This window comes from Dendrobates tinctorius, unplaced genomic scaffold, assembly GCF_039654945.1.
Source record: "Dendrobates tinctorius isolate UK_male_01 unplaced genomic scaffold, ASM3965494v1 ptg000058l, whole genome shotgun sequence".
Taxonomy (NCBI): domain Eukaryota; kingdom Metazoa; phylum Chordata; class Amphibia; order Anura; family Dendrobatidae; genus Dendrobates; species Dendrobates tinctorius.
Window position 1 is genome coordinate 24,562,096 of NW_027361726.1, and position 23,880 is coordinate 24,585,975.

At 47.4% G+C, this 23,880-nt stretch overlaps 1 protein-coding gene across 3 annotated transcripts in view; it reads left to right on the forward strand.

Moving 5' to 3' along the window:
* EML5 (EMAP like 5) overlaps window positions 1-23,880 on the forward strand; it is a 166,934-nt gene that overhangs the window by 142,196 nt on the left and 858 nt on the right. For 2 of the 3 annotated variants that reach the window (XM_073578207.1, XM_073578205.1), the window contains exons 34-42: window positions 581-789; window positions 897-1,054; window positions 1,346-1,460; window positions 1,611-1,799; window positions 1,887-2,059; window positions 2,150-2,312; window positions 2,562-2,665; window positions 3,535-3,688; window positions 3,790-3,890. In XM_073578207.1, coding sequence (XP_073434308.1) covers window positions 581-789; window positions 897-1,054; window positions 1,346-1,460; window positions 1,611-1,799; window positions 1,887-2,059; window positions 2,150-2,312; window positions 2,562-2,665; window positions 3,535-3,688; window positions 3,790-3,890 — 1,366 coding nt within the window. The remainder of the gene's footprint in view (window positions 1-580; window positions 790-896; window positions 1,055-1,345; window positions 1,461-1,610; window positions 1,800-1,886; window positions 2,060-2,149; window positions 2,313-2,561; window positions 2,666-3,534; window positions 3,689-3,789; window positions 3,891-23,880) is intronic. The other variant, XM_073578206.1, reaches the window with a different exon arrangement.

Below are 23,880 nucleotides of genomic sequence, written 5' to 3' on the forward strand. Positions count from 1 at the left end.
AGTCTGGTTTAATGTAGATATAAAGCGGCGCTCCTGCGCCTGGCTGCACCTTATCCATGATCTGGCTTTGGATTAAGCGATAGTGATTAAGGCTCTGGTAGAGCCGAAACGTCAAGTGTTTATATCGCTTCTACTATATATTCTTGTTTGCTCCCATAAATTTGTATATAATAAAAATTTATACTAATCAGCATTAAATCCACATGAGTGTGCGGTGAATCTAAATTACATTGCTATTGGGACCAATTGGTCCATTGCAGCGGCACCTCGTAATCCAGACAGAGTGCACGCTAACTTTACTTCCATCTGTCTCCATCACGCACCATGTCTCCTTCCTGCCCCCTGTGTCTCCAATCCTGCCCCATCTGTCTCCATCCTGCCCCATCTGTCTCCTTCCTGCCCAGTGTCTCCAATCCTGCCCCCATGTCTTTCATTCTGCCCCGTGTCTCCAATCATGCAGCGGAATGGATGTTCCTGGGTATCTGAGTGAGTGCCCCAGACAAGGCCCAGTAGTAGCTAAACAGCTCTTTGCTGAGTTGCAGGTTCCTTACATCTGACACATTTTCTTTATTTGCTTCAGGTGCCAAAATTGCCAGTAAAGTCGGTCACAATCAGCGGATTTTTGTGGCCGAATTCCGCCCAGATTCTGACACCCAGTTTGTGTCTGTGGGGGTGAAACACGTGCGTTTCTGGACTCTGGCCGGGAGGGCGCTGCTGAGTAAGAAGGGGATGCTGAGTTCTATAGAAGACGCCAGGATGCAGACCATGTTGGCAGTGGCTTTTGGAGCGGTGAGTATCATTTCTGCCATCTTTTGGAGGAGTTGTAATGTTGGTTTTCCCCCGATCTCTGGATGGCAAATCTGGCAATACTTTATTGATGCTGTTCCTTTTTGCAGGGTAACCTGACCTTCACTGGTACCATCAGCGGGGACGTCTGTGTCTGGAAAGATCACATATTGTCACGGATTGTGGCCAAAGCTCACAATGGGCCAGTGTTTACCATGTACACAACCCTGCGGGACGGGCTGATCGTCACCGGGGGCAAGGAAAGACCGTAAGTGCTAAACCTGGAGGTATACTGAGTGTTTGGATCTGTTGATGGATACACTTGTTACTCCATCCTCTCAATCGTTGCTTATATCAGGGTTCCCCAACTCCAGTCCTCAAGGCCCACCAACAGGTCATGTTTTCAGGATTTCCTTTTGTATTGCATAGGGGAAGCAATTATCACCTGAGCAATACTAATGAAATCCTGAAAACATGACCTGTTGATGGACCTTGAGGACTGGAGTTGAGGAACCCTGGCCTATATCACAATGATGGATTACTTTCTCCACCCATACAGGTCCAAAGAGGGCGGTGCAGTGAAGCTTTGGGACCAAGAACTGAAAAGATGTCGTGCCTTCAGGTTGGAAACTGGCCAGACGACAGACTGTGTGCGATCCGTGTGCAGGGGGAAGGTAAGGGGCTCCTTGTGGTGGGTGGTCTCACTTTCAGCTTTGGGGGCCACAGGCACCTACAAATAACACAAAAACTATACATTTAAAGGCACTGAGCTTGGGGGCCCTGGAGTGTTTAGACCTCATGGCATCTTGTCTTTCGTTTTTTAGGGTAAAATCCTGGTGGGAACCCGGAATGCAGAAATCATTGAGGTCGGGGAGAAGAATGCAGCATGTAACATTCTCATCAATGGGCACATGGACGGACCCATCTGGGGGCTGGCGACTCATCCCACCCGAGACTTCTTCCTGTCGGCAGCAGAGGACGGGACGGTTCGGTTATGGGACATTGGGGATAAGGTAGAAATCCCGGACACTCTCTGGGGTCGATGCACACTGGTGTGATTTGTCTTTAGTTTTCTGGGATTTCTTGTCTTTCTCTCACAGAAGATGCTGAATAAGGTGAATCTGGGCCACGCGGCTCGTACCGTCTCCTACAGTCCGGAGGGAGACATGGTGGCCATAGGCATGAAGAACGGAGAGTTCATCATCCTGCTCGTCGCTTCCTTAAAGATCTGGGGCAAAAAGAGAGACCGGAGGTCGGCAATCCAGGACATCAGGTGCGATCCCGTGATCATCTCGGCAGGTGTCGCAATGGCAGCTGATTATGTGTTCCTACAGACACAAGAGCTTATACTTATTGTCCCCAGGTTCAGCCCGGACTCTCATTACCTGGCGGTGGGATCCAGTGAAAACGCAGTGGATTTCTATGATCTCACCATCGGCCCCTCGCTCAATCGCATCAGTTACTGTAAAGACATCCCCAGCTTCGTGCTGCAGATCGACTTCTCCGCTGACAGCCGCTATGTGCAGGTACCGATTGACTGGGATCATGATCCCCTCTGCACCGAGGGCCAAACTGTTGTCAGATACTTTACCCCCTGGCATTTTCTGCTCCATTCACTGGAATATGTATTACTTTTCCTAAGGGAGCTTATATTGTCGGTGCACAATGTGAACCTCTCCCATCGTGATTATAAAATCCTCAGCATGCTGGTCAGCAGCAATGCTGGGAGTTATGGTTCCATACCCGCAAACCACCACTTTATCTCACACTCGCAGGTCTCCACGGGCTGTTATAAGAGGCTGGTTTATGAAGTGCCTTCAGGAAAACTCCTCATGGAACAAGCTGTGATCGACCGGATAACATGGGCCACCTGGACCAGGCAAGTGACTGCTACCCCCCTCATAATGAGAGCAGTAGTCCGACACGCCATAGTTGTGCTAGTCCCTAATCACACACCCATCTCTGCTTTAGTAATTGAATTGAAGATACTGTTGTTTACAGCCAGAAACCTTATCCTTCTCACAGCTGAGGGTTTGTCACTGGGTTCCATCCCAGACAATCCTCTGTGAGGTGAACTAGCGACTCAAGACTAAAGGCCCTTTTACATTTAGCGATGCACCAGCGATCCAACCCGGTCAGGATCGCTGGTGCATCGCTAAATGATCGCTAGTGAGCTTTCATACAGAAAGATCTCACAGCGATGCAGCAGCGACGCAGCGCACGATACTTACCATTCACACACAGCGATCCTGCGTCCTCCCGCCCGCCTCCACGCGTCGCTCGTCATCACAGCAGGAAGTCTCAGCAGGAAGCGCCCGACGAGAAATGGAGCCGGACATTCTCGCGCGATCAGCGATGGACAGCGGGGGAGCCGGTCGTTGGTAAGTATCACACATAGCGATATCGCTAGCAATATCGCTATAACGTCACAAAACCAGTGACGTTTTAGCGATATTGCTAGCGATATTGCTTAGTGTAAAACCCCCTTTACCCTCTGATACAAAGGCATATGGCAATTTATGTATACTCCTCCTGGTCCCCCAAAGTAATGCATCATCTGCATAGTTTCCATATTTTAGGACAGCAGGATGCAGGGAGCTCAAACCCTTTACATATACGAACCGGCCCAGTTACCCCCTGTACCGCTGCTGTGCGCAGGACATTATCAGGTGAATCCTCGCTGCTGCCCTCAATGATCGGCTCCTCCGGGCGCTGACCTGTCCTTGTCTTGTCTGTCTTCCCCTGCAGCGTTCTGGGCGACGAGGTGGTGGGAATCTGGTCCAGACACAACGAGAAGTCGGACGTGACGTGCGCCTGCGTCTCTCACTCAGGAATCAGTCTAGTTACGGGCGATGACTTTGGGATGGTCAAACTGTTCGACTTTCCTTGTCCTGAGAAGTTTGTAAGTTCAAAGTTTAATAACGAAAAAGCAAACAAATGTAGAAATGTCTCCACCGAAGAAAAGTGCGACCATTGTAACCAATTGTGTGTCTATTAATCCAGGCAAAGCATAAGCGGTTTCTGGGGCATTCAGCCCACGTGACGAACATCCGCTTCACCAGCGCAGATCACTATGTGGTCAGTGCAGGAGGAGATGACAGCAGGTGAGGTGCCCAGTAACAACAATGATCCTGCATTATACTCCAGAGCTGCACTCACTATTCTGCTGGTGCAGTCACTGTGTACATACATTACATTACATTACTGATCCTGAGTTACTGTTAGGAACGGCGGAAAGCACTAAATAAAAATAATAATAAAGTGCGTTCGCCGCTCAGGGTCCACCGTGCAGTAGATGATATGACTGCTGCTAAGTGGTGGCAGGCAAGCAATATGGCGGAAATGCGCACGTGGGTTAAACGTCACCCAGGTGTGCAGAGCAATCTCTGTTAAGTCACAGAGGTGCCAGCAAAGACAAATACAATAAGGCTGAGCCTGTTGGAGTCACAGTACTCAGAGTAAATGCACACACGGTATCTGGTCACAGGAGCAGAGCCAAGACTGCGCACACCTATTTTGGCGTAGGCGGTGCTCCCCCCCCCCTCCCGCTAGACCCTCCAATAAAACGAACACAGGCCATGGATGGGTTGAACAGGTCGGTCACAGTTTATTAATTAAATTAAACCACGCGGGGAGGGGCAAACTACATTCTGCAACTGGCTCAATCGCCGTAGGCCCCGTCTGTGATAGACATGCGAACGGCCAATGAGAGTTATGAACCCTTGCCCCTCCTGGCATTTCCGCTGTGACTTAAAACAAAACAAACACGATAAAAGAAAAAAGCTACCAGGGGTCAGCCGAGGAGAAAGAGGATGCACTGACCCCTGGTACCTGGATTTAACCCCTGTGGGTGTGTCTGGCCACCCCCTCCCCCTTTTTTCCCATTGGTCATTCGGGGGTCCCAATAGAGCATTACCTGGAGGGAATAGTGGTAGGGGGGAATTCTGGCACCGTAATCTGACCTTCTAGCTAAATCTCTGGGGGCTACACAGTCAGAGGCACGATCCTTAGTCAGTGCCGTACCTGCCAAGACAGCGGAACTGCGTCCGTCTAGACCTACCGTGCGTGCGACGTCGCAACTGCGGACGCCAAGGAGGGCTGCAACTGCAGCGCGGCGTAGGACATTGCCGCTAGACGACAAAGCTAGTACGCAAGCGCAATGTTGGACGCTAGCAACTGTGGATGATGTAGTAGTGGCGCAATGTCGCTAACTCTAAGGTTAGTCCCTGTCCACATACGTAATATCAGAGGGAAGGGGTTTCAAATGAGTCATTAACCAGAATCATACATCCATCATCATTCACACAGTAGCAACTAAAGACTATACTAGCGCATGGCGGAACGGCCATGCGCGCTTTTTATAGCAGCCGGGACCTTCCGGAAGCTTCCAGATCTCTGAGATGGACCAATGAGATCTGGAGCAGGACCTGAGCACATGACTCCCGATCTCCAATGGGAAATTGTCTCATGAGCATGCTCAGTAGGAGGACAGAGGGACTTAGCCCCTGGAGAGATTTGCTGCAAGGCAATCTCCTCTGCGGTAGATAAACAGCAAGAGACCGCAGAATGTAAGGATCTGGATTCCTGCAGAGCAGACGCAGAAACCTGACGCCTAACATTACCCCCCCTCCTAGGGCCCCCTCCTCCCTGAGCCTTCCGATCCACCACCTTGTGCCCATCAGGGGCATAGGCCTCAGACCCGTCCGAAGGCAAGTCTGATGTCCCTGTAGGTGACAAGGAAAACCGGGACACGTGGAAGGCATCAGAGGCGGCAAGGTCGCCAGGTTTGAGAAGGGACACGTGGGAGACAACGGGGGCGGCAAAATCGCCATGAGCAGAAGCTAAAGTGGAACGCCGCAGTGTGTCGGCTGGCGTCTGCACTCTCTGTTTAAGGAAGTTATTCCGAGCACAAAAGGCGCAGGCCCGAATATACTTTTTAACGTCCCGAGCCCTGTGCGGCCACCAATACGACCCCGCCAGGAGTTTTGTGGTCTGCATCTAGCCACAGTGACCACCCCTCCTTGAGGCGTGTGCCCACGCGAGAACCCTCGGCCGAAGGCGGGGAGGGACAAAGGTCTTGCCCGGCGGCACAGAGTTTGGCCATTGCGGGGCACTGTTGTCCTGAGAAACAGCATGTTGACAATGGTAACCACAAATGGAGTTTTGTGCCGGACGCGCCTCGAGAACGGCGCGAGACACCTCCATGGGCTCTGGGAGTGGAGTCTCTGGCTTGGGTGGTTCCAGAGGCTCAAAAAAGTTGGGAGCTGAGGTAACCTTCCGTTTGGATTGAGCATGCTCCAGGCCGCGCTCCGAAAAACGGAGATCAATGCGGGTGGAAATGGCAATCAGCTCTTCCAAACTTGCAGGAGCCTCTCTGGTAGAGAGAGCATCCTTAACATGCTCCGCCAAACCTCTCCAAAACACAGGGATGAGGGCTTTGTCAGACCACTCCAGCTCGGATGCCAGTGTTCGAAAACGAACGGCATACTGACTAACCGAGAGGCATCCCTGAGTCAAAGCAAGTAGCTGAAGAGAGGTGTCGTGCGTGACCCGTGGTCCCAGGAAGACCTGCTTAATAGCTGTTAAAAACTGAGCAGCGGTCCGAACCTCTGGGTCACCACGCTCCCATAGTGGCGTAGCCCACTCCAACGCCTTGCCCGAGAGAAGGGAAATAATAAACCCCACCTTGGCCCGTTCCGTAGGGAATCGCGCAGCTAGTAACTCCAGCTGGATAGAGAACTGGCTGACGAAACCCCTACAGGAGGCGCCATCGCCAGAAAACTTATCGGGCAACGGGAGGCGGGTAACTGTCAGCGCGTGGGAGGACGTGGACATACGTGAAACTGCGTCTGCGATTGCCTGTGCAGCAGCTTCAGTGGATTTCGCAGCTGAGATAGCACTCAAGAGTAGCCAACCAGCCCTCCAGCTGCCGAATATACTGTAAGAGTTGCTGCTGTTCTGCCATCACTAGCCAGACCCTGGTGCTAGTATAATGTTAGGAACGGCGGAACGCACTAAATAAAAATGATAATAAAGTGTGTTCGCCGCTCGGGGTCCACTGTGCAGTAGATGATATGACTGCTGCTAAGTGGTGGCAGGCAAGCAATATGGCAGAAATGCGTACGTGGGTTAAACGTCACCCAGGTGCGCACAGCAATCTCTGTTAAGTCACAGAGGTGCCAACAAAGACAAATACAATAAGGCTGAGCCTGTTGGAGTCACAGTACTCAGAATAAATGCACACACGGTATCTGGTCACAGAAGCAGAGCCAAAGATAGCGGAACTGCGTCCTTCTAGACCTACTGTGCGTGCGATGTCGCAACTGCGGACGCCAAGGAGGGCTGCAACTGCAGCGCGGCATAGGACACTGCCGCTAGACGACAAAGCTAGTACGCAAGCGCAATGTCGGACGCTACTGTGGATGATGTAGTAGTGGCGCACTGACTCTAAGCTTAGTCCCTGTCCACATACGTAATATCAGAGGGAAGGGGTTTCAAATGAGTCATTCACCAGAATCATACATCCATCATCAATCACACAGTAGCAGCTAGAGACTATACTAGCGCATGGCGGAACGGCCATGCGGGCTTTTTATAGCAGCCGGGAGCTGCAGAAACCTGACGCCTATCAGTTACATCCTGTATTATACTCCAGAGCTGCATGCACTATTCTGCTGGTACAGTAACTGTATACATATATTACATTACTGATCCTGAGTTACATCTTGTATTATGCTCCAGAGCTGCACTCATTATTCTGCTGGTGCAGTCAATGTGTACATACAGTACATTACTGATCCTGAGTTACATCCTATATTACACTTCAAAGCTGTACTCACTATTCTACTGGTACAGTCACTGTATACATACATTACTGATCCTGAGTTACGTCCTGTATTATACTCCAGAGCTGCACTCACTATTCTGCTGGTGCAGTCACTATATACATACATTACTGATCCTGAGTTGACTCCTGTATTATACTCCAGAGCTGCACTCACTATTCTACAGTCACTGTGTACATACATTACATTACTGATCCTGAGTTACATCCTGCATTATACTCCAGAGCTGCACTCACTATTCTACAGTCACTGTGTACATACATTACTGATCCTGATTTACATCCTGTTGATCTTTTATCATAAAAATGAAAAACATAACAATAATAATAACAGAAACATAACAAGAATATCAGCCAGAAAATAATCCGCATACTGAAGACTGGTCCAGCTGCTCATTCTTTCCTGTCACACATATTATACATATATACAGAATAATAACTTACACCTTCTGGTCCGGTCGCCAAACAAACTAATAACAAACAATAAAATAAACAAAGGCCGACATAAATATATACATATACATTTCTTTTTATTTAGTTTAAAAAAAAAAAAAAAATTATATATATATATATATATATATATATATATATACACACACTCACTGGCCACTTTATTAGGTACACCATGCTAGTAACGGGTTGGACCCCCTTTTGCCTTCAGAACTGCCTCAATTCTTCGTGGCAGAGATTCAACAAGGTGCTGGAAGCATTCCTCAGAGATTTTGGACCATATTGACATGATGGCATCACACAGTTGGCGCAGATTTGTCGGCTGCACATCCCTGATGCGAATCTCCCGTTCCACCACATCCCAAAGATGCTCTATTGGATTGAGATCTGGTGACTGAGGAGGCCATTTGAGTACAGTGAACTCATTGTCATGTTCAAGAAACCAATCTGAGATGATTCGAGCTTTATGACATGGCACATTATCCTGCTGAAAGTAGCCATCAGATGCCTGTTCTTAGCTGAGAGGAGTGGTACCCGGTGTGGTCTTCTGCTGCTGTAGCCCATCTGCCTCAAAGTTCGACGCACTGTGCGTTCAGAGATGCTCTTCTGCCTACCTTGGTTGTAACGGGTGGCAATTTGAGTCACTGTTGCCTTTCTATCAGCTCGAACCAGTCTGCCCATTCTCCTCTGACCTCTGGCATCAACAAGGCATTTCCGGCCACAGAACTGCCGCTCACTGGATTTTTTTTCTTTTTCGGACCATTCTCTGTAAACCCTAGAGATGGTTGTGCGTGAAAATCCCAGTAGATCAGCAGTTTCTGAAATACTCAGACCAGCCCTTCTGGCACCAACAATCATGCCACGTTCAAAGGCACTCAAATCACCTTTCTTCCCCATACTGATGCTCGGTTTGAACTGCAGGAGATTGTCTTGACCATGTCTACATGCCTAAATGCACTGAGTTGCCGCCATGTGATTGGCTGATTAGAAATTAAGTCTTAACACACAGTTGGACAGGTGTACCTAATAAAGTGGCCAGTGAGTGTATATATATATATCTCTATATATATATATATATATATATATATATATATATATATAGAGATATATATATATATATATATATATATATATATATATATATATATATATATATATATATATATATAGAGATATATATATATATATATATATAGAGATATATATATATATATACTCACTGGCCACTTTATTAGGTACACCTGTCCAACTGTGTGTTAAGACTTAATTTCTAATCAGCCAATCACATGGCGGCAACTCAGTGCATTTAGGCATGTAGACATGGTCAAGACAATCTCCTGCAGTTCAAACCGAGCATCAGTATGGGGAAGAAAGGTGATTTGAGTGCCTTTGAACGTGGCATGATTGTTGGTGCCAGAAGGGCTGGTCTGAGTATTTCAGAAACTGCTGATCTACTGGGATTTTCACGCACAACCATCTCTAGGGTTTACAGAGAATGGTCCGAAAAAGAAAAAAAATCCAGTGAGCGGCAGTTCTGTGGCCGGAAATGCCATGTTGATGCCAGAGGTCAGAGGAGAATGGGCAGACTGGTTCGAGCTGATAGAAAGGCAACAGTGACTCAAATTGCCACCCGTTACAACCAAGGTAGGCAGAAGAGCATCTCTGAATGCACAGTGCGTCGAACTTTGAGGCAGATGGGCTACAGCAGCAGAAGACCACACTGGGTACCACTCCTCTCAGCTAAGAACAGGCATCTGATGGCTACTTTCAGCAGGATAATGCGCCATGTCATAAAGCTCGAATCATCTCAGATTGGTTTATTGAACATGACAATGAGTTCACTGTACTCAAATGGCCTCCTCAGTCACCAGATCTCAATCCAATAGAGCATCTTTGGGATGTGGTGGAACGGGAGATTCGCATCAGGGATGTGCAGCCGACAAATCTGCGCCAACTGTGTGATGCCATCATGTCAATATGGTCCAAAATCTCTGAGGAATGCTTCCAGCACCTTGTTGAATCTCTGCCACGAAGAATGAGTGTGTGTGTATATATATATATATATATATATATATATATATATATATATATATATATATATATATATATATATATACACACAAATCTATACAAGACTAAACTAAAACCCCACACTCCAGCCCACTATTCCCAACCCCCCGCACTGACCTGAGAGCTGGTCCTGCGTCTCATGCCTCAGTCCATGTCCAATGTCCATAGGCCAGATAAGGCAGTACCAGTGTTTCCCCAAACACCCCCAGTGTCCCATAGTCCCACAAGATAAACCCACCTCCCCCTTTTTCCCACCACCCAACCTAACACCTACACCCAAATCTATATCCCTATATACAATATATACAGAAACAAACACTACAATACCCACAAATCACAAAGCCCAAGTTCGGCGCCTGCAGCCCTACATCACTGTATACCGATCACAAAACAAAAATCTACAGTGTCAGCGGCAGCCCACCACCAGGAAAGGAGATGACCAGACTAGGGCACACTAAAAGAAAAGCCCCTCCAGAGGAGATCGACCCTTCGTGAGCCCAGTCTCCCATACTCCTGAGAGCGCACCTTCACCAGGTCACCGAGTATGGTCCTAAGCACATCGTCCACTGGGAGGATTTTCCGTTGCGTAGATACTAAGCACCCTGCATTCCACATGTGATACCTAACCACTGCGCTAACTAGAAATAAGGTGCAGCGGTCCCGGCCACCAAGGTCTCCAAACGCTCCATAGGCCTATTCTACATAGGAGAGACCGGCCAGCCGAGACCAACCAATGGAGGTGCCCATCCTGTTGTACACCTCTGTGTTGAAGGGACAATGAAGCAGGAAATGGTCCATGCTTTCCAGCACGGTACCACATTGCTCCCGAGGACAGTTCCTGTCCTCAGAGCTCCTGCACTTCAGATTGTCCCTCACACACAGTTTCCCATGGAAGCAGCTCCAAGCAAAGTCCCAAAACTTCGAGGGGATCCTGATAAAATTCAAACCCACCCCAAGATCCCAACTTGGGCAATCCCTGAGCACCAGAGGCCTCTGGAAATGGGTTAACAGAACCCTATTGTCAAGGAGTTTCCTTGGCAGAGTCCTGATCTGAAAAAGATAAATTTCAGCTCACCTCTTGTAAGTTCGTAAGAACTATTGAAAAGCTCTGAGCGCGGACACGTCTCTGCCAGGACGTATAATGACTCCAAGAAAAGGAAGAAAGGTCCAGCTCCAGAAATTTCAAATCCAGGATTTTTATTGTATCATGTTTAAAATACATTCATGGCTGCTTGTGATCAAGTAACGGCAACAAAGTTCACCGCATGGGGATATTCTCCAGGTCTCTGTACGCGTTTCGAGCACAAGTGCTCTTAGACTCAGAGTAGCTGTGGAATATCAGCTGAACCACATATAAAACTCTGTCACAGGTGATCTAATCAGAAGTGAACAATTTATACAAAAATAATAAAATCAGAAAAATAAGAGAAAAAAAAGATAAAAAACACAAAAACACATTAATACATAACATAATAGAAATATATATAAAAATTCAATAGTACAGCATAAATTCCTTTTTTTTTTTTTAAATTTAATCTCAGGAACACGTGTATCAAACATATATATCCAATGTGCCTCTCGGTTCCTTAAAGGTTTTTCTATGTCTCCACCTCATAAATCTCTTCTAATCCTCTCCGCTGCATGAATCTTCAAACCAGATAAATCCCTGTTATAAACAGAAGTAAAATGCTTTGACAGATAAAAACATTCCTAGTAGTAGTTTACCCGACATCATATAGGTGTTCACATGTTCTCTCCTTTACTTTACAGATAGTGGATCCTGCATACTTTAAACCGCATTTAGTACATTCAGGTATATAAACCACATAGTTTGAGTTACAATTTAAAAACTCTTTGATCTTATATACCTTACTATTAGTGGCATTAGAGAAAAATATATAAGATACACCTGCAAACCCACTACAAGTCTATTGTGGATAATGCATTGGGGTATAACCCTCAAGCATGCTCAGATGACACTCAGTTAGCTGTTAGAGCACAATCAGATGAAGATACACATGCAAAACTTCTGCAGCTCTCTTGTAAATAATACATTAGGGTGTGACCCTCAAGCATGCCCAGATAACACCTAATTAGCTGTTAAAACACAACCAAAATAAAGATACACATGCAAACCTTCTGCAGGTCTATTTGTAGATAATGCATTGGAGTGTAGCCCTCAAGCATGCTCAGATGACACTTAATTGACTATTAAAGCACAATCGAAATACAGAAACACATGCAAACCTTCTACAGGTCTATTATGAATAATACGTTGGGGTATGACCCTCAAGCATGCTCAGATGACACTTAGTTAGTTGTTAGAGCACAATCAAGATAAAGATACCCATGCAAACCTTCTATAAGTCTATTATGGATAATGCATTGGGGTATAACCCTCAAGCATGCCCAGATGACACTTCGTTAACTGTTAGAGCACAGTCAAAATAAAGATATGCTCTTAGACTCAGGGTAGCTATGGAATATCAGCTAAACCACATATACCACTTAGTCACAGGTGATCTAATCAGAAATGGACAATTTATACAAAAATAATAATGTCAGAAAAAGGAAAAGAAAAAAAGAAAAATTTTCTTTTCTCCTTTTTCTTTTTTCTTTTCTCCCTCTCCTCCCTCAATAGTACAGCATGAATTCCTTTTTTAAATTTAATCCCAAAGGAACACGTGTGTCAAGCATATATATCCAATATGCCTCTCGGTTCCTTAAAAGTTTTTCTATGTCTCCACCTCATAAATCTCTTCTAATCCTCTCTACTGCATAAATCTTCAAGCCAGATAAATCCCTGTTATGAACAGAGGTAAAGTGCTTTGACAGATTAGAAACATTCCTAGTAGTAGTTTGCCTGACATCATATAGATGTTCACGCATTCTCTCTTTTAGTTTGCGGATAGTGGATCCTACATATTTTAAACCGCATTTAGTGCATTCAGCTATATAAACCACGTAATTCGAGTTACAATTTAAAAACTCTTTAATCTTACATACCTTACTATTTGTGGCATTAGAAAAAGATAAGGTTTTAGAAGAAAAACAGCAAGTTTTACATGGTGATTGGCCACACTTATGATATCCTGCCACAGATAACCAGTTACCTTTGTTATTATAAGATTGCTCTGATCGGTGTAAACTAGGTGACAGGCTATTTCCTAATGTTAATGCCTTTCTGGAGACTATTTTAATTCCGTCTCTCAGTATTTCATTCATAGTATCATCTTTCCGCAAAATATATAGGTTATTGTTAATGATCCTGCGGATCTGATTGAAATAAGGGCTATATGTGAGAATTAAAGTCGGACGATCATTATTTTTTTTTCTTATCAATGTCTGAATTAGACTTGATAAGTGTCCCTTGATTTTTTTGTTAACAATATTTACAGCTCTCTGAATCGTCCAATTAGGATAACCTCTTTTATTTAAACGACTTTTAATAGAAAAAGACTCTTTTTATAGCTTTCCTCTGTGCTACAATTTCTTTTAGCACTTGTGAGTTCTCCCACAGGGATAGCCTTAATGGTATGGGCTGGGTGGTAACTGTGTGCATGAAGAATGGTATTACCTGCAGTTTTCTTTCTATGGGTAGCAGTAGAAATACACTGATGTGATTTTCCAGTTAAACAAAGATCCAAAAAATATATACAATGTGAATCAAAAGAATAAGTGAATTTTAAATTAAATTCATTTAAATTAATATAATCTATAAACATAGGAATAGTGTTAATGTCCCCCTTCCAAATTAATAACAAGTCATCTATATATCTAGCGTACCATTCAATATGGTCAAAAAAAAGGATTATCAACATTAAAGATAAAAAGCTCTTCCCACCAAGCCATGACCAAATTGGCCACAGATGGTGAGAATTTGGCTCCCATAGAAACTCCGTTATTTTGTAGATAGAACCTTTTGTCAAACAAAAAATAATATGTGATAACAAAAACTGTAAAACCACCACAATATAATTTTGTAAGTCAGCACAATACAAACTGTACTTCTGAAGGTGGAAGCGTACTGCAGAAATAGCAACATTATGAGGGATACTTGTATATAAAGAAACAACATCACAGGTAACCCATGTGAAGTTTGTGTTCCAACAAATGCCCTGGAACATATTAAGTACATCTTTCGTATCCTTCAGATGGCCAGGTATATGATATACCAAAGGTTGGAGGACAGAATCAAGCCATTCACCTGATCGCTCATTGAGTGACCCTATGCCAGCTATTATAGGACGCATTGGTGGAGGAAAGACATGTGTATCTTCATCTGATTGTGCTCTAACAGCTAACTGAGTGTCATCTGAGCATGCTTGAGGGTTATACCCCAATGCATTATCCACAATAGACTTGTAGTGGGTTTGCATATGTATCTTATATATTTTTCTCTAATGCCACTAATAGTAAGGTATATAAGATCAAAGAGTTTTTAAATTGTAACTCAAACTATGTGGTTTATATAGCTGAATGTACTAAATGCGGTTTAAAGTATGCAGGATCCACTATCTGTAAAGTAAAGGAGAGAACATGTGAACACCTATATGATGTCGGGTAAACTACTACTAGGAATGTTTTTATCTGTCAAAGCATTTTACTTCTGTTTATAACAGGGATTTATCTGGTTTGAAGATTCATGCAGCGGAGAGGATTAGAAGAGATTTATGATGTGGAGACATAGAAAAACCTTTAAGGAACTGAGAGGCACATTGGATATATGTTTGATACACTTGTTCCTCTGAGATTAAATTTAAAAAAAAAAGAAAAAGGAATTTATGCTGTACTATTGATTTTTTATATATATTTCTATTATGTATGTATTAATGTGTTTTTTCTTTTTTTTCTCATTTTTCTGATTTTATTATTTTTGTATAAATTGTTCACTTCTGATTAGATCACCTGTGACAGAGTTTTATATGTGGTTCAGCTGATATTCCACAGCTACTCTGAGTCTAAGAGCACTTGTGCTCGAAACGCGTACAGAGACCTGGAGAATATCCCCATGCGGTGAACTTTGTTGCCGTTACTTGATCACAAGCAGCCATGAATGTATTTTAAACATGATACAATAAAAATCCTGGATTTTAAATTTCTGGAGCTGGACCTTTCTTCCTTTTCTTAGAGTCCTGATCTCCCACATTCCCAGACCCCACCGGCGAATTACCTTCAGAACCAAGGTAGCGTAAGCCGGAAGATGTCCATGCGGTGTGCGAAGATACTTCACTTGCCCTCCTGTCTCCCATTCCTGGAAGAAAGGCTGAAACCATCCCCTACAGGAGAATACCCACGGAGGAGCCCGCTCTTTCCAGAGGTTTGCAATATTGATCTTAATGAAGGTATCCACAAGGAATACCACAGGGTTGACCATACCCAACCCTCCTAGTCTCCTCGTACGGTAAGTAACCTCCCTCTTGACCAGGTTCAGTCTATTTCCCCATAACAGTTGGAAGAACAAACTGTAGACCCGAGTCCAGAGAGACTCCGGCAAGATGCAAACACTGCCCAGATAAATCGGTAAAGGGAGCAGGTAAGTTTTGATCAGGTTTACCCTTTCCCTGAGGGTCAAAGATCAACCCTTCCATTGGTTCACCTTCTGAGTGGCGATTTCTAGCCTGCTGTCCCAATTTTGTTTGGGGTAATCCCCCTGGCCAAATTCGATGCCAAGGACTTTTGCAGAGACTTTGGGTCCTGGAAGGGTGTCCGGGAGATCAAAACCAGGATCTCCTCCTCCCAGTCAGAGACTCTCACACTTATCCCGGTTGATCTTGGACCCGGATGCCTCCGAGTAGCGATCTACCTCTGACATCAGCCACCCTGCCTCCTCGTGAGAGGAAACAAAAACAGTGACATCATCGGCATACGCCACCACCCTCATTGTGGCTTCCGGTGCTGCCTGGTCCATCCTGATCCCGGCCAACGATCCAGGCTCCACCCTCCTAAGAATTGGGTCAATCGCAAACACGTACAGCAGCAGGCTCAAGGGACAACCCTGGCGAACACCAGATCCAACCTCAAAAGAGCTGCCAATCCAACCATTCACAAGCGGGAAACTCTCAGCCCCACCGTACAAGGTTTTAAGCCAATCAACAAACCCCCCCCCGGCAGGCCATATCTCAGAAGGACAGACCCGAGGTACTCATGATTAACCCGATCAAACGCTTTTGCCTGGTCCAGTGACAGCATGTACCCCTTCCAGTGACCAGCCCTACCCTGCTCCACCGCCTCCCGGACACTGAGCACAGCACTAAACGTGCTGCGACCTGGAGCAGAGCAATGCTGGGCCTCCAAATGGAGTCGGGGTGCAAATTTCACCAGCCGATTGAACAGCACCTTTGCCAGAACCTTCCTGTCTGCATTGAGAAGCGCTATGGGACGCCAATTCTCAATGCACGATGGGTCCTTACCCTTTGACAAGATGATCAGGGCAGGCCTCATTGAATTTGGTAGAATACCCGAGGAATGACACTCATTGAATACCTCAGTCAAGAGGGGAACCAAAGCGTCCTTAAAGGTCTTATAAAACTCAGATGTTAAGCCATCTGGACCGGGTGATTTTTTTTTGGGCAAGACCTTCAATCGCCAACTTAACTTCCTCTTCCCTGATCATCTCTGTCAAAACGTCAAGAGACGTTCGGGAACGGCTTCAGCCAGAAAAGCCGACTGTCACGTGGACCCGTCCTGTGTGACACCACCCGCAGGTCGGTAATTAAAACAACAAGACACGGCACATGTAACTGTCCTGTGTGTCACGACCCGCAGGCCGGTAACTAAAACAACAAGACACGGGGAAGGGGAAAACATTACAATGGGGGCCCTGCGATAGGGAACGGGGACGTGGAGACCTCCTGCACTCCCCAGAGTCAGTGTCTCTACACTCCTAACGATCCCTAGGCCGGTTCCGCATCGGGCGCCGATCAGGATACCTAAAATCCCTAGCTCGCCCCGAACCAATCCCTTACTAGTGAAGTGGACGGTGCAGAAACTAATCCCACCACTGCACTAAAACACACATTGAGGAAAGTGACAAACTGGGAAACACCACTTAGCTTTGCTCTGTTGCTAATGCTCCCAGCAACAGAGTCTGACACCTGAGTGCATCTTTTCCTCCAACCGGATCCAACACCTGAGTGCAGCTTTCCAGCAACAGAGTCCCGCATGTGAGTGCAGCTATACAGCAAAAGAGTCCAGCATCCGAGTGCAGCTTTCCAGCAACAGAGTCCCGCATGTGAGTGCAGCTATACAGCAAAAGAGTCCAGCATCCGAGTGCAGTTTTCCAGCAACAGAGTCCAGCATCCGAGTGCAGCTTTCCAGCAACAGAGTCCAGTATCCGAGTGCAGCTTTCCAGCAACAGAGTCCAGCATCTGAGTACAGCTCACTTCCAGCAAGAGTCCAGCATCTGAGTGCAGCTTTCACCATAGCTGTCACTCCACCAAGCTTTGCAAGAACTCCTCGCTGACACCATAGCTGCCACTCCACCAAGCTTTTCAAGAACTCCACGCTGACACCATAGCTGCCACTCCACCAAGCTTTTGAAGAACTCCTCTCTGACACCATAGCTGCCACTCCACCAAGCTTTGTAAGAACTCCTCGCTGACACCATAGCTGCCACTCCACCAAGCTTTGCAAGAACTCCTCGCTGACACCATAGCTGCCACTCCACCAAGCTTTTCAAGAACTCCTCGCTGACACCATAGCTGCCACTCCACCAAGCTTTGTAAGAACTCCTCGCTGACACCATAGCTGCCACTCCACCAAGCTTTGCAAGAACTCAACACTGACACCATAGCTGCCACTCCTCCACTCCTCATTGTGGGTCCTTCCACACCAGGACTCTGACTGTGCTGCAAGGAACTCTCTCTAGCTCCTTCACCAAGGATGGTTGGAAAAGACCAATATCACCAACAGTGATTGCAACCACCTGACACTCTTTTATAGGTAAGAGCCAGCAATCACACCTGCTTCATAATCACGTGCACTAAAGTAACCAGAGTGCAATGACCCTAACTGCCACCAGGGGCAAAATTAGAACTGAAATCACCACAGTACAATGACCCTAATGGCCACCGGGGGCAAAACTACCTTTAAGCACACGGCTTAACGAAAAAAAAAAAGGTTACTTATTCAAAACCTGTCATATCCAACCTGGATCATGACACCGACATCTCATCCCAATCAAGATCCCTCTTCCCCAAGAGGTGCGAGTAGAAGGATCTGACAACCTTCAGGATCCCTGATCTGCATCGCCTCAGGGACCCCGTAGTGTCGACCAGTCCTGTAACCACTTTACTATTCACTGACATCTTGCAGATTCTGTAAGGGTCGGGCGAGCGGTACTTCCCGTAATCCCTCTCAAAAACCAAAGATGCGTGTTTATCGTACTGACACCTCATGAGCGAAGATATCACTATGGAGGTCTCCTCGCGGCTACCTCCAGTTGAGACAAGATGCTTGAGTTTCCTCCTCAGACCCTGATACAGGTGGTACCTGTTCAGACTCCTGAGGCTCGAGAGCTGGCGGAAGAATCTCACCACCCTTTTCTTGAACATCTCCCACCACTCTGACTTACTACTACAAAGATCCAGAAAGGGTACCTGGCTCTGAAGAAAATCCTCAAAGGACTGTCTTATATCCTCTTCTTCCAAGAGAGATGAATTGAGCCTCCAAAAGCCTCTTCCCATCCGGAGGATCTCTGTAACATTCAGAGAAAACAAGATTAAACAGTGGTCGGAGAACTCCACCTCAACAACAGACACTGCTGAAGAGACAGCTTCCTCCTTTAAATAAAACCTATCTATTCTGGACCTACAGTTACCTCTATGATAGGTGAACCTCTCGTGGCCTGGGGTGTGCCGAATGTGGACATCCACCAGGCGAGCCTCGCTAGCTATACAATTAAGGGAGACGCTATCATAAGTCAGCTTGTCTCTGGAACCTCCTATCTCGGGGCCTCGTGACAGTATTGAAGTCTCCTCCAAAGACAACCTGCCAACTTGTAAAAAGATAGGGCTTGATCCTCATAAAGAGACACTTCCGGTCCCACTTAGATTGGGGACCATAGATGTTAATGAGCCTGAGCTCTTCTCTCTTCATGAGGACATCTAAGATCAGGCATCTCCCCATTTCTAACTCAATAACCCGTCGGCATTCCACCGGTGCGGTGAAAAAAGAACCGCCACTCTGCTATACGGCTTGGCCACAAGAGACCAATAGGAGGGCCCGAGTCTCCACTCCCTTTTGGCTTTGAACACATCTGCCATGTTTGGCAGTCTGGTCTCTTGCAAAAAGAAAATGTCAGCTTCAACACTGCTGACAAAATCAAAGGCCGAAAATCTGGCTGTATTTGACTTTATGCTGGCAACATTAATGGACGCCAGCGTCAATGGAGTGTGTACCGCCATCATTGGTGATTGAGTTAGATGGCTTTCTTCCCACTCTCCTTATCCTCTGCCTCAGAGGAGGAATCCTTCCCCCTCTTTAATGACACAGAGGTGTCCATTCCCATGCGATTTTTCTTTTTGTCGTCCTAGTCTCCGGACTCCGGGCCAGTCCCTCCCTCCAGGGACCTTACATTCCCAGAAGAAGGAGACTCGGCACCCCCTGTAAGCTCCGCCAACGCCGGAACCTCACCCTCAGCTTCCTCCTCAGAGGAAGAGATGTTCTCAAGGGCTTGGAACCGATTAGAAAGACCAACCAGAGGGCAGTCAGTTTTTCCTTCCTTAGGTACCTTGGTCAGAGCGGGAGAAGATGTTTTATCTCCCTTCTTTCTCTTTTTGGTGCCGAGCTTACGCTTGTCCTCTAGCCACTGCTTATTATCCTCATCCATACTTTCATAATGGGAGGATTCAGAGGCACTGGCAGTTTCCTCCCTGTGGATCCACCTGACCTCCTCCTCATCCCTCGGGGCCTCAGCAGCAAGACTGGCATCCAGGATAGGGGTCACCGCAGTAGCTCGGGGCTCGCCTAGCTCCCTCTCCTGTCTGCGCTTGTACAGACGCCTCAGCTGGGCAGACGTCTTTTTATTGCTTTTCCTCCTTGGGCCCTCAGCTCTCTCACCCCTGCTAGTCCCTTCCCCAGCAGAATCAACCTCACGGCTTTCTCCCCCGGGGTCACGACTGCATTAGCGAAGGAGCGAGGACAACGGCTGAATGGGTGACCTAAGTCACCACACAGGTGGCACCTAATCTCCACACAAGATGCAGCAAGATGACCGATATCCCCACACAATGCACATTTCTGCACAGTGCAGTTTGCACTGAAGTGTGTGGGGTCGCCGCACTTGTGACAGAGCTTCGGTTGCCCATGGTAGAAGACCTGGATACGATCCCTACCCAGGAAGGCAGAAGATGGAATGTGGGCAACCGTACCACCTGAACGCTTAAGTTTTACCATAAAGTCAATATAGAATCACTGCACACGTAAATTAAGCTAAAGTGAACTTTTTATTATTTATTTGACGGTGATGAAGCGACCGCTGACGTTTCGGCCTAACAACGGCCTTTATCACATAGTCGCCCTTTTGAAGTTGAGTTTTGGTAGTCACCGGTTGATAGTTTATCACTGCTAGGCAATATTTCAAAAAAATGCGGATTATCCAATATAGCCAATAGTCCAGGTGCTAGAGGAGCAGAGATCCTGTTGGTATGGCAAAAAAACATTGGTGGCGCAGTGGGGGATGCAGGCACCGCCGTGCCTCAGCAGTGATTCACCACTTTTCCATATCTGCCAAGCCACGTCATGATGTCATAACAAGAAAGCGACTCGTTACAAGTCATCATGGTCACTTTCTTGACTTGATTTTGGCGAGACACCGCCTGGATGGCAAAGTCTCGCCAGCCAGGCTCATTTTATGCCAACTCATAATTCGACCAGAAGAGCTCAAGCCCCTCTGGCCGGACAAAGCTGACATCAAACTCAGGCGTGGAATAGGGATGTATCAAGGCGTAGATGTCAATAGCCTTGAAGCCCATCTTCAGCAGGAGCTCCACAACCTTAGACCTTGGAGGACACGCATCACTTCCCCTCCACCGAAGACGGACCACATTCTTACGCACACTACCTGGCCAGGCTGTCGGAAGGGACCACATATTTCCCCCATTTTGCTCCCGGAAGGCCCCGAGACCATGCCTCTCTATCCAGAAGGATAGATCAACCTCTCGACCCTCTACCATTAGTGATCTCTCCCCCTTCTTTGGAGCCTCCAGGAGACGCCGCTGCAACATGCCGTCCCCAGAGGCCGGAGACGAGGAGGACGCCCTATTTCCCCCGAAGGTGACAGCGGCATAACTACTAACGGGTACTGACACCACCGGTGGGGCAACCGGACCAGTGACCACATCAACACCAACAGTATCACTATTACCCATCTCCATAACACCCTCACTCTCCACCAAACCAGCAACCACACCACTAGACAAAGAAATTTCCTCATCCACACCTCCCACCGCATTCTCTCCTGCTGGACCAGTGACAACAGGGGGTGACATTTTGACCTCTGCATCATCAGGCACAAGGTGCTCAGTCTCCTCCACAGAACTGGAGGCGACCTCACTCCTGGACTTACGGGTGCCCTCCGCATCATCAGTTGGTCATTTCCGTTGCTTCACTACGCACCGCTGATCCTTTGCCGCCGTGAGGCGCTGCTGATCCTTCATATCAAGATCTTGCTGACCAGCGGCGCCAACGCAGAACAGGATCTTGGGAGGATCGGAACGCCCAGCCCCCTCACACTGCGGCCGCTTCTCAACTAAGTGATCAGCGGCAACAGCATTCAGGGGCACCGAGGCTACCGGAGCTGCCCCCGACACAGGGCCGCTCCCCCCTCCCACTGAGGAGCGTACCACAGTATTGTGGCCTAACAGTATGCCCACTGCCGGGCCGCCCTCACTGTCCAGCCTCTCGGCTGATGCACCTGCTGCTACGTCCCCGCTAATACAAATTGAGACGGAGCTCTGCGCCTCACTACTGTGCTCTGTACTCTCCCCGTGCCTTTGCACCAGATCCACAGCAGAACCCGGGCTGGGCTGGGCAACGGGGCTTATACAGTGAGCTGACCCTGCAGCTGACTCAGGGGGTACAGGAAGGGGGGCATATACATAACTCACCACTTCCTGGAGCTTTGGTTTGGTGGTCTTTTTCTTCTGGCCCCCAGGTGCCTCCTCTGGTAAATCATCACCAAGATGGAAGTTCTGAAGGCACACTGGGGACTCCAGGAGCTTTATCTCCGCCATTAGTGCCCCTCCCTGGCCGCTGTTGTCACTGTCCTCCCCAGAGCCAGCAGAACTGCGACCAGATGCCAATGTTGCCTGTCCGGCAGGGAGCTCGCTGCACGAGGCCTGCGGGTGACTTTGCAGGCTGCCAGGTGGTGCTTTCTGCTGGTCATCATCCTCATTGTCATCATCATCATCCACCTGGCTCTCAGGCTGCAGCCCCATCTGCCTTTGCTCTCTGTTTTCAGCCATTTCTCTGAATCTGTCCTCATTCATCAGTTTTTCTTTAAATGGTCCACTTTTCTCTCTTAGGAATGCTTTCTTCACCTCCAGCTCATTAATATCCAGTTTTAGTTGCTTTACCTCCGCTTGGAGTTGGGTCTTCCTGGGTCTGGAGGCACCTGCAGCTTTGGCGCTTGTGCAGCGCAGCTCCTCCCGGAGCCTCCTGATGGTCTTACTCGCCTCTTCATACTCACGGAGGTGGCTCATGACCCGGGAGGCATAGGTGGACACAGACTCCTTTGGTTTCTGCAGCCCCCAACCCTCCTCCGTGAGGTTTGCCTTACCTCCGTGAGCACTCAGCTTCCCTCCGGCAGGACCGCCATCTTGCACGCTGCTAGCAGGCTTCTCCTCCATGTTGGAAGCCTTGCGGCTTCTCTGGGTCTCTGTAGACTTGGGGGGAGTAGGAGCCACCTTGCTGCGTCTCCTGGTGGAGCGTCTCACCCCCGAGTCCTCTGATGTGCAGGCCGGTTGCTGGTTTCTTCTGTTCCCCGCCGGCCTGGACCGGGAAACAGAAGCCTGGGACTTGGCTCCTTCACTCATCCCAGGAAACCCACTCCTCCCTGGGTAGGAGAGAGAGCAGGTCCCTGGGTGGAGAGGTGTTGGTTCTCTGGAGCACACAGCAGGATCAGTGTCGACCGCACCCACAATCACCACAATGAGCAGCAGCTGAGCAGAGCTACACTCACTATTCTGCTGGTGCAGTCACTGTGTACATACATTACATTACTGTTCCTGATTTATATCCTGTATTATCCTCCAGAGCTGCACTCACTATTCTGCTGGTGCAGTCCCTGTGTACATACATTAATTACATTACTGACCCTGAGGTACATCCTATATTATGCTCCTAAGCTGCACTCACTATTCACCGTGTACATTACTGATCCTGAGTTGCATCCTGTATTATACTCCAGAGCTGCACTCACTATTCTGCTGGTGCAGTCACTGTGTACATACATTACATTGCTGATCGTGAGTTACATCCTGTATTATACTCCAGAGCTGCACTCACTATTCTGCTGGTGCAGTCACTGTGTACATACATTACATTACTGATCCTGAGTTACATCCTGTATTATACCCCAGAGCTGCGCTCATTATTCTGCTGGCGCTGTTAACTGTGTACATACATTACTGATCCTGAGTTACATCCTGTATTATACTCCAGAGCTGCACTCACTATTCTGCTGGTGCAGTCACTGTGTACATACATTACATTACTGATCCTGAGTT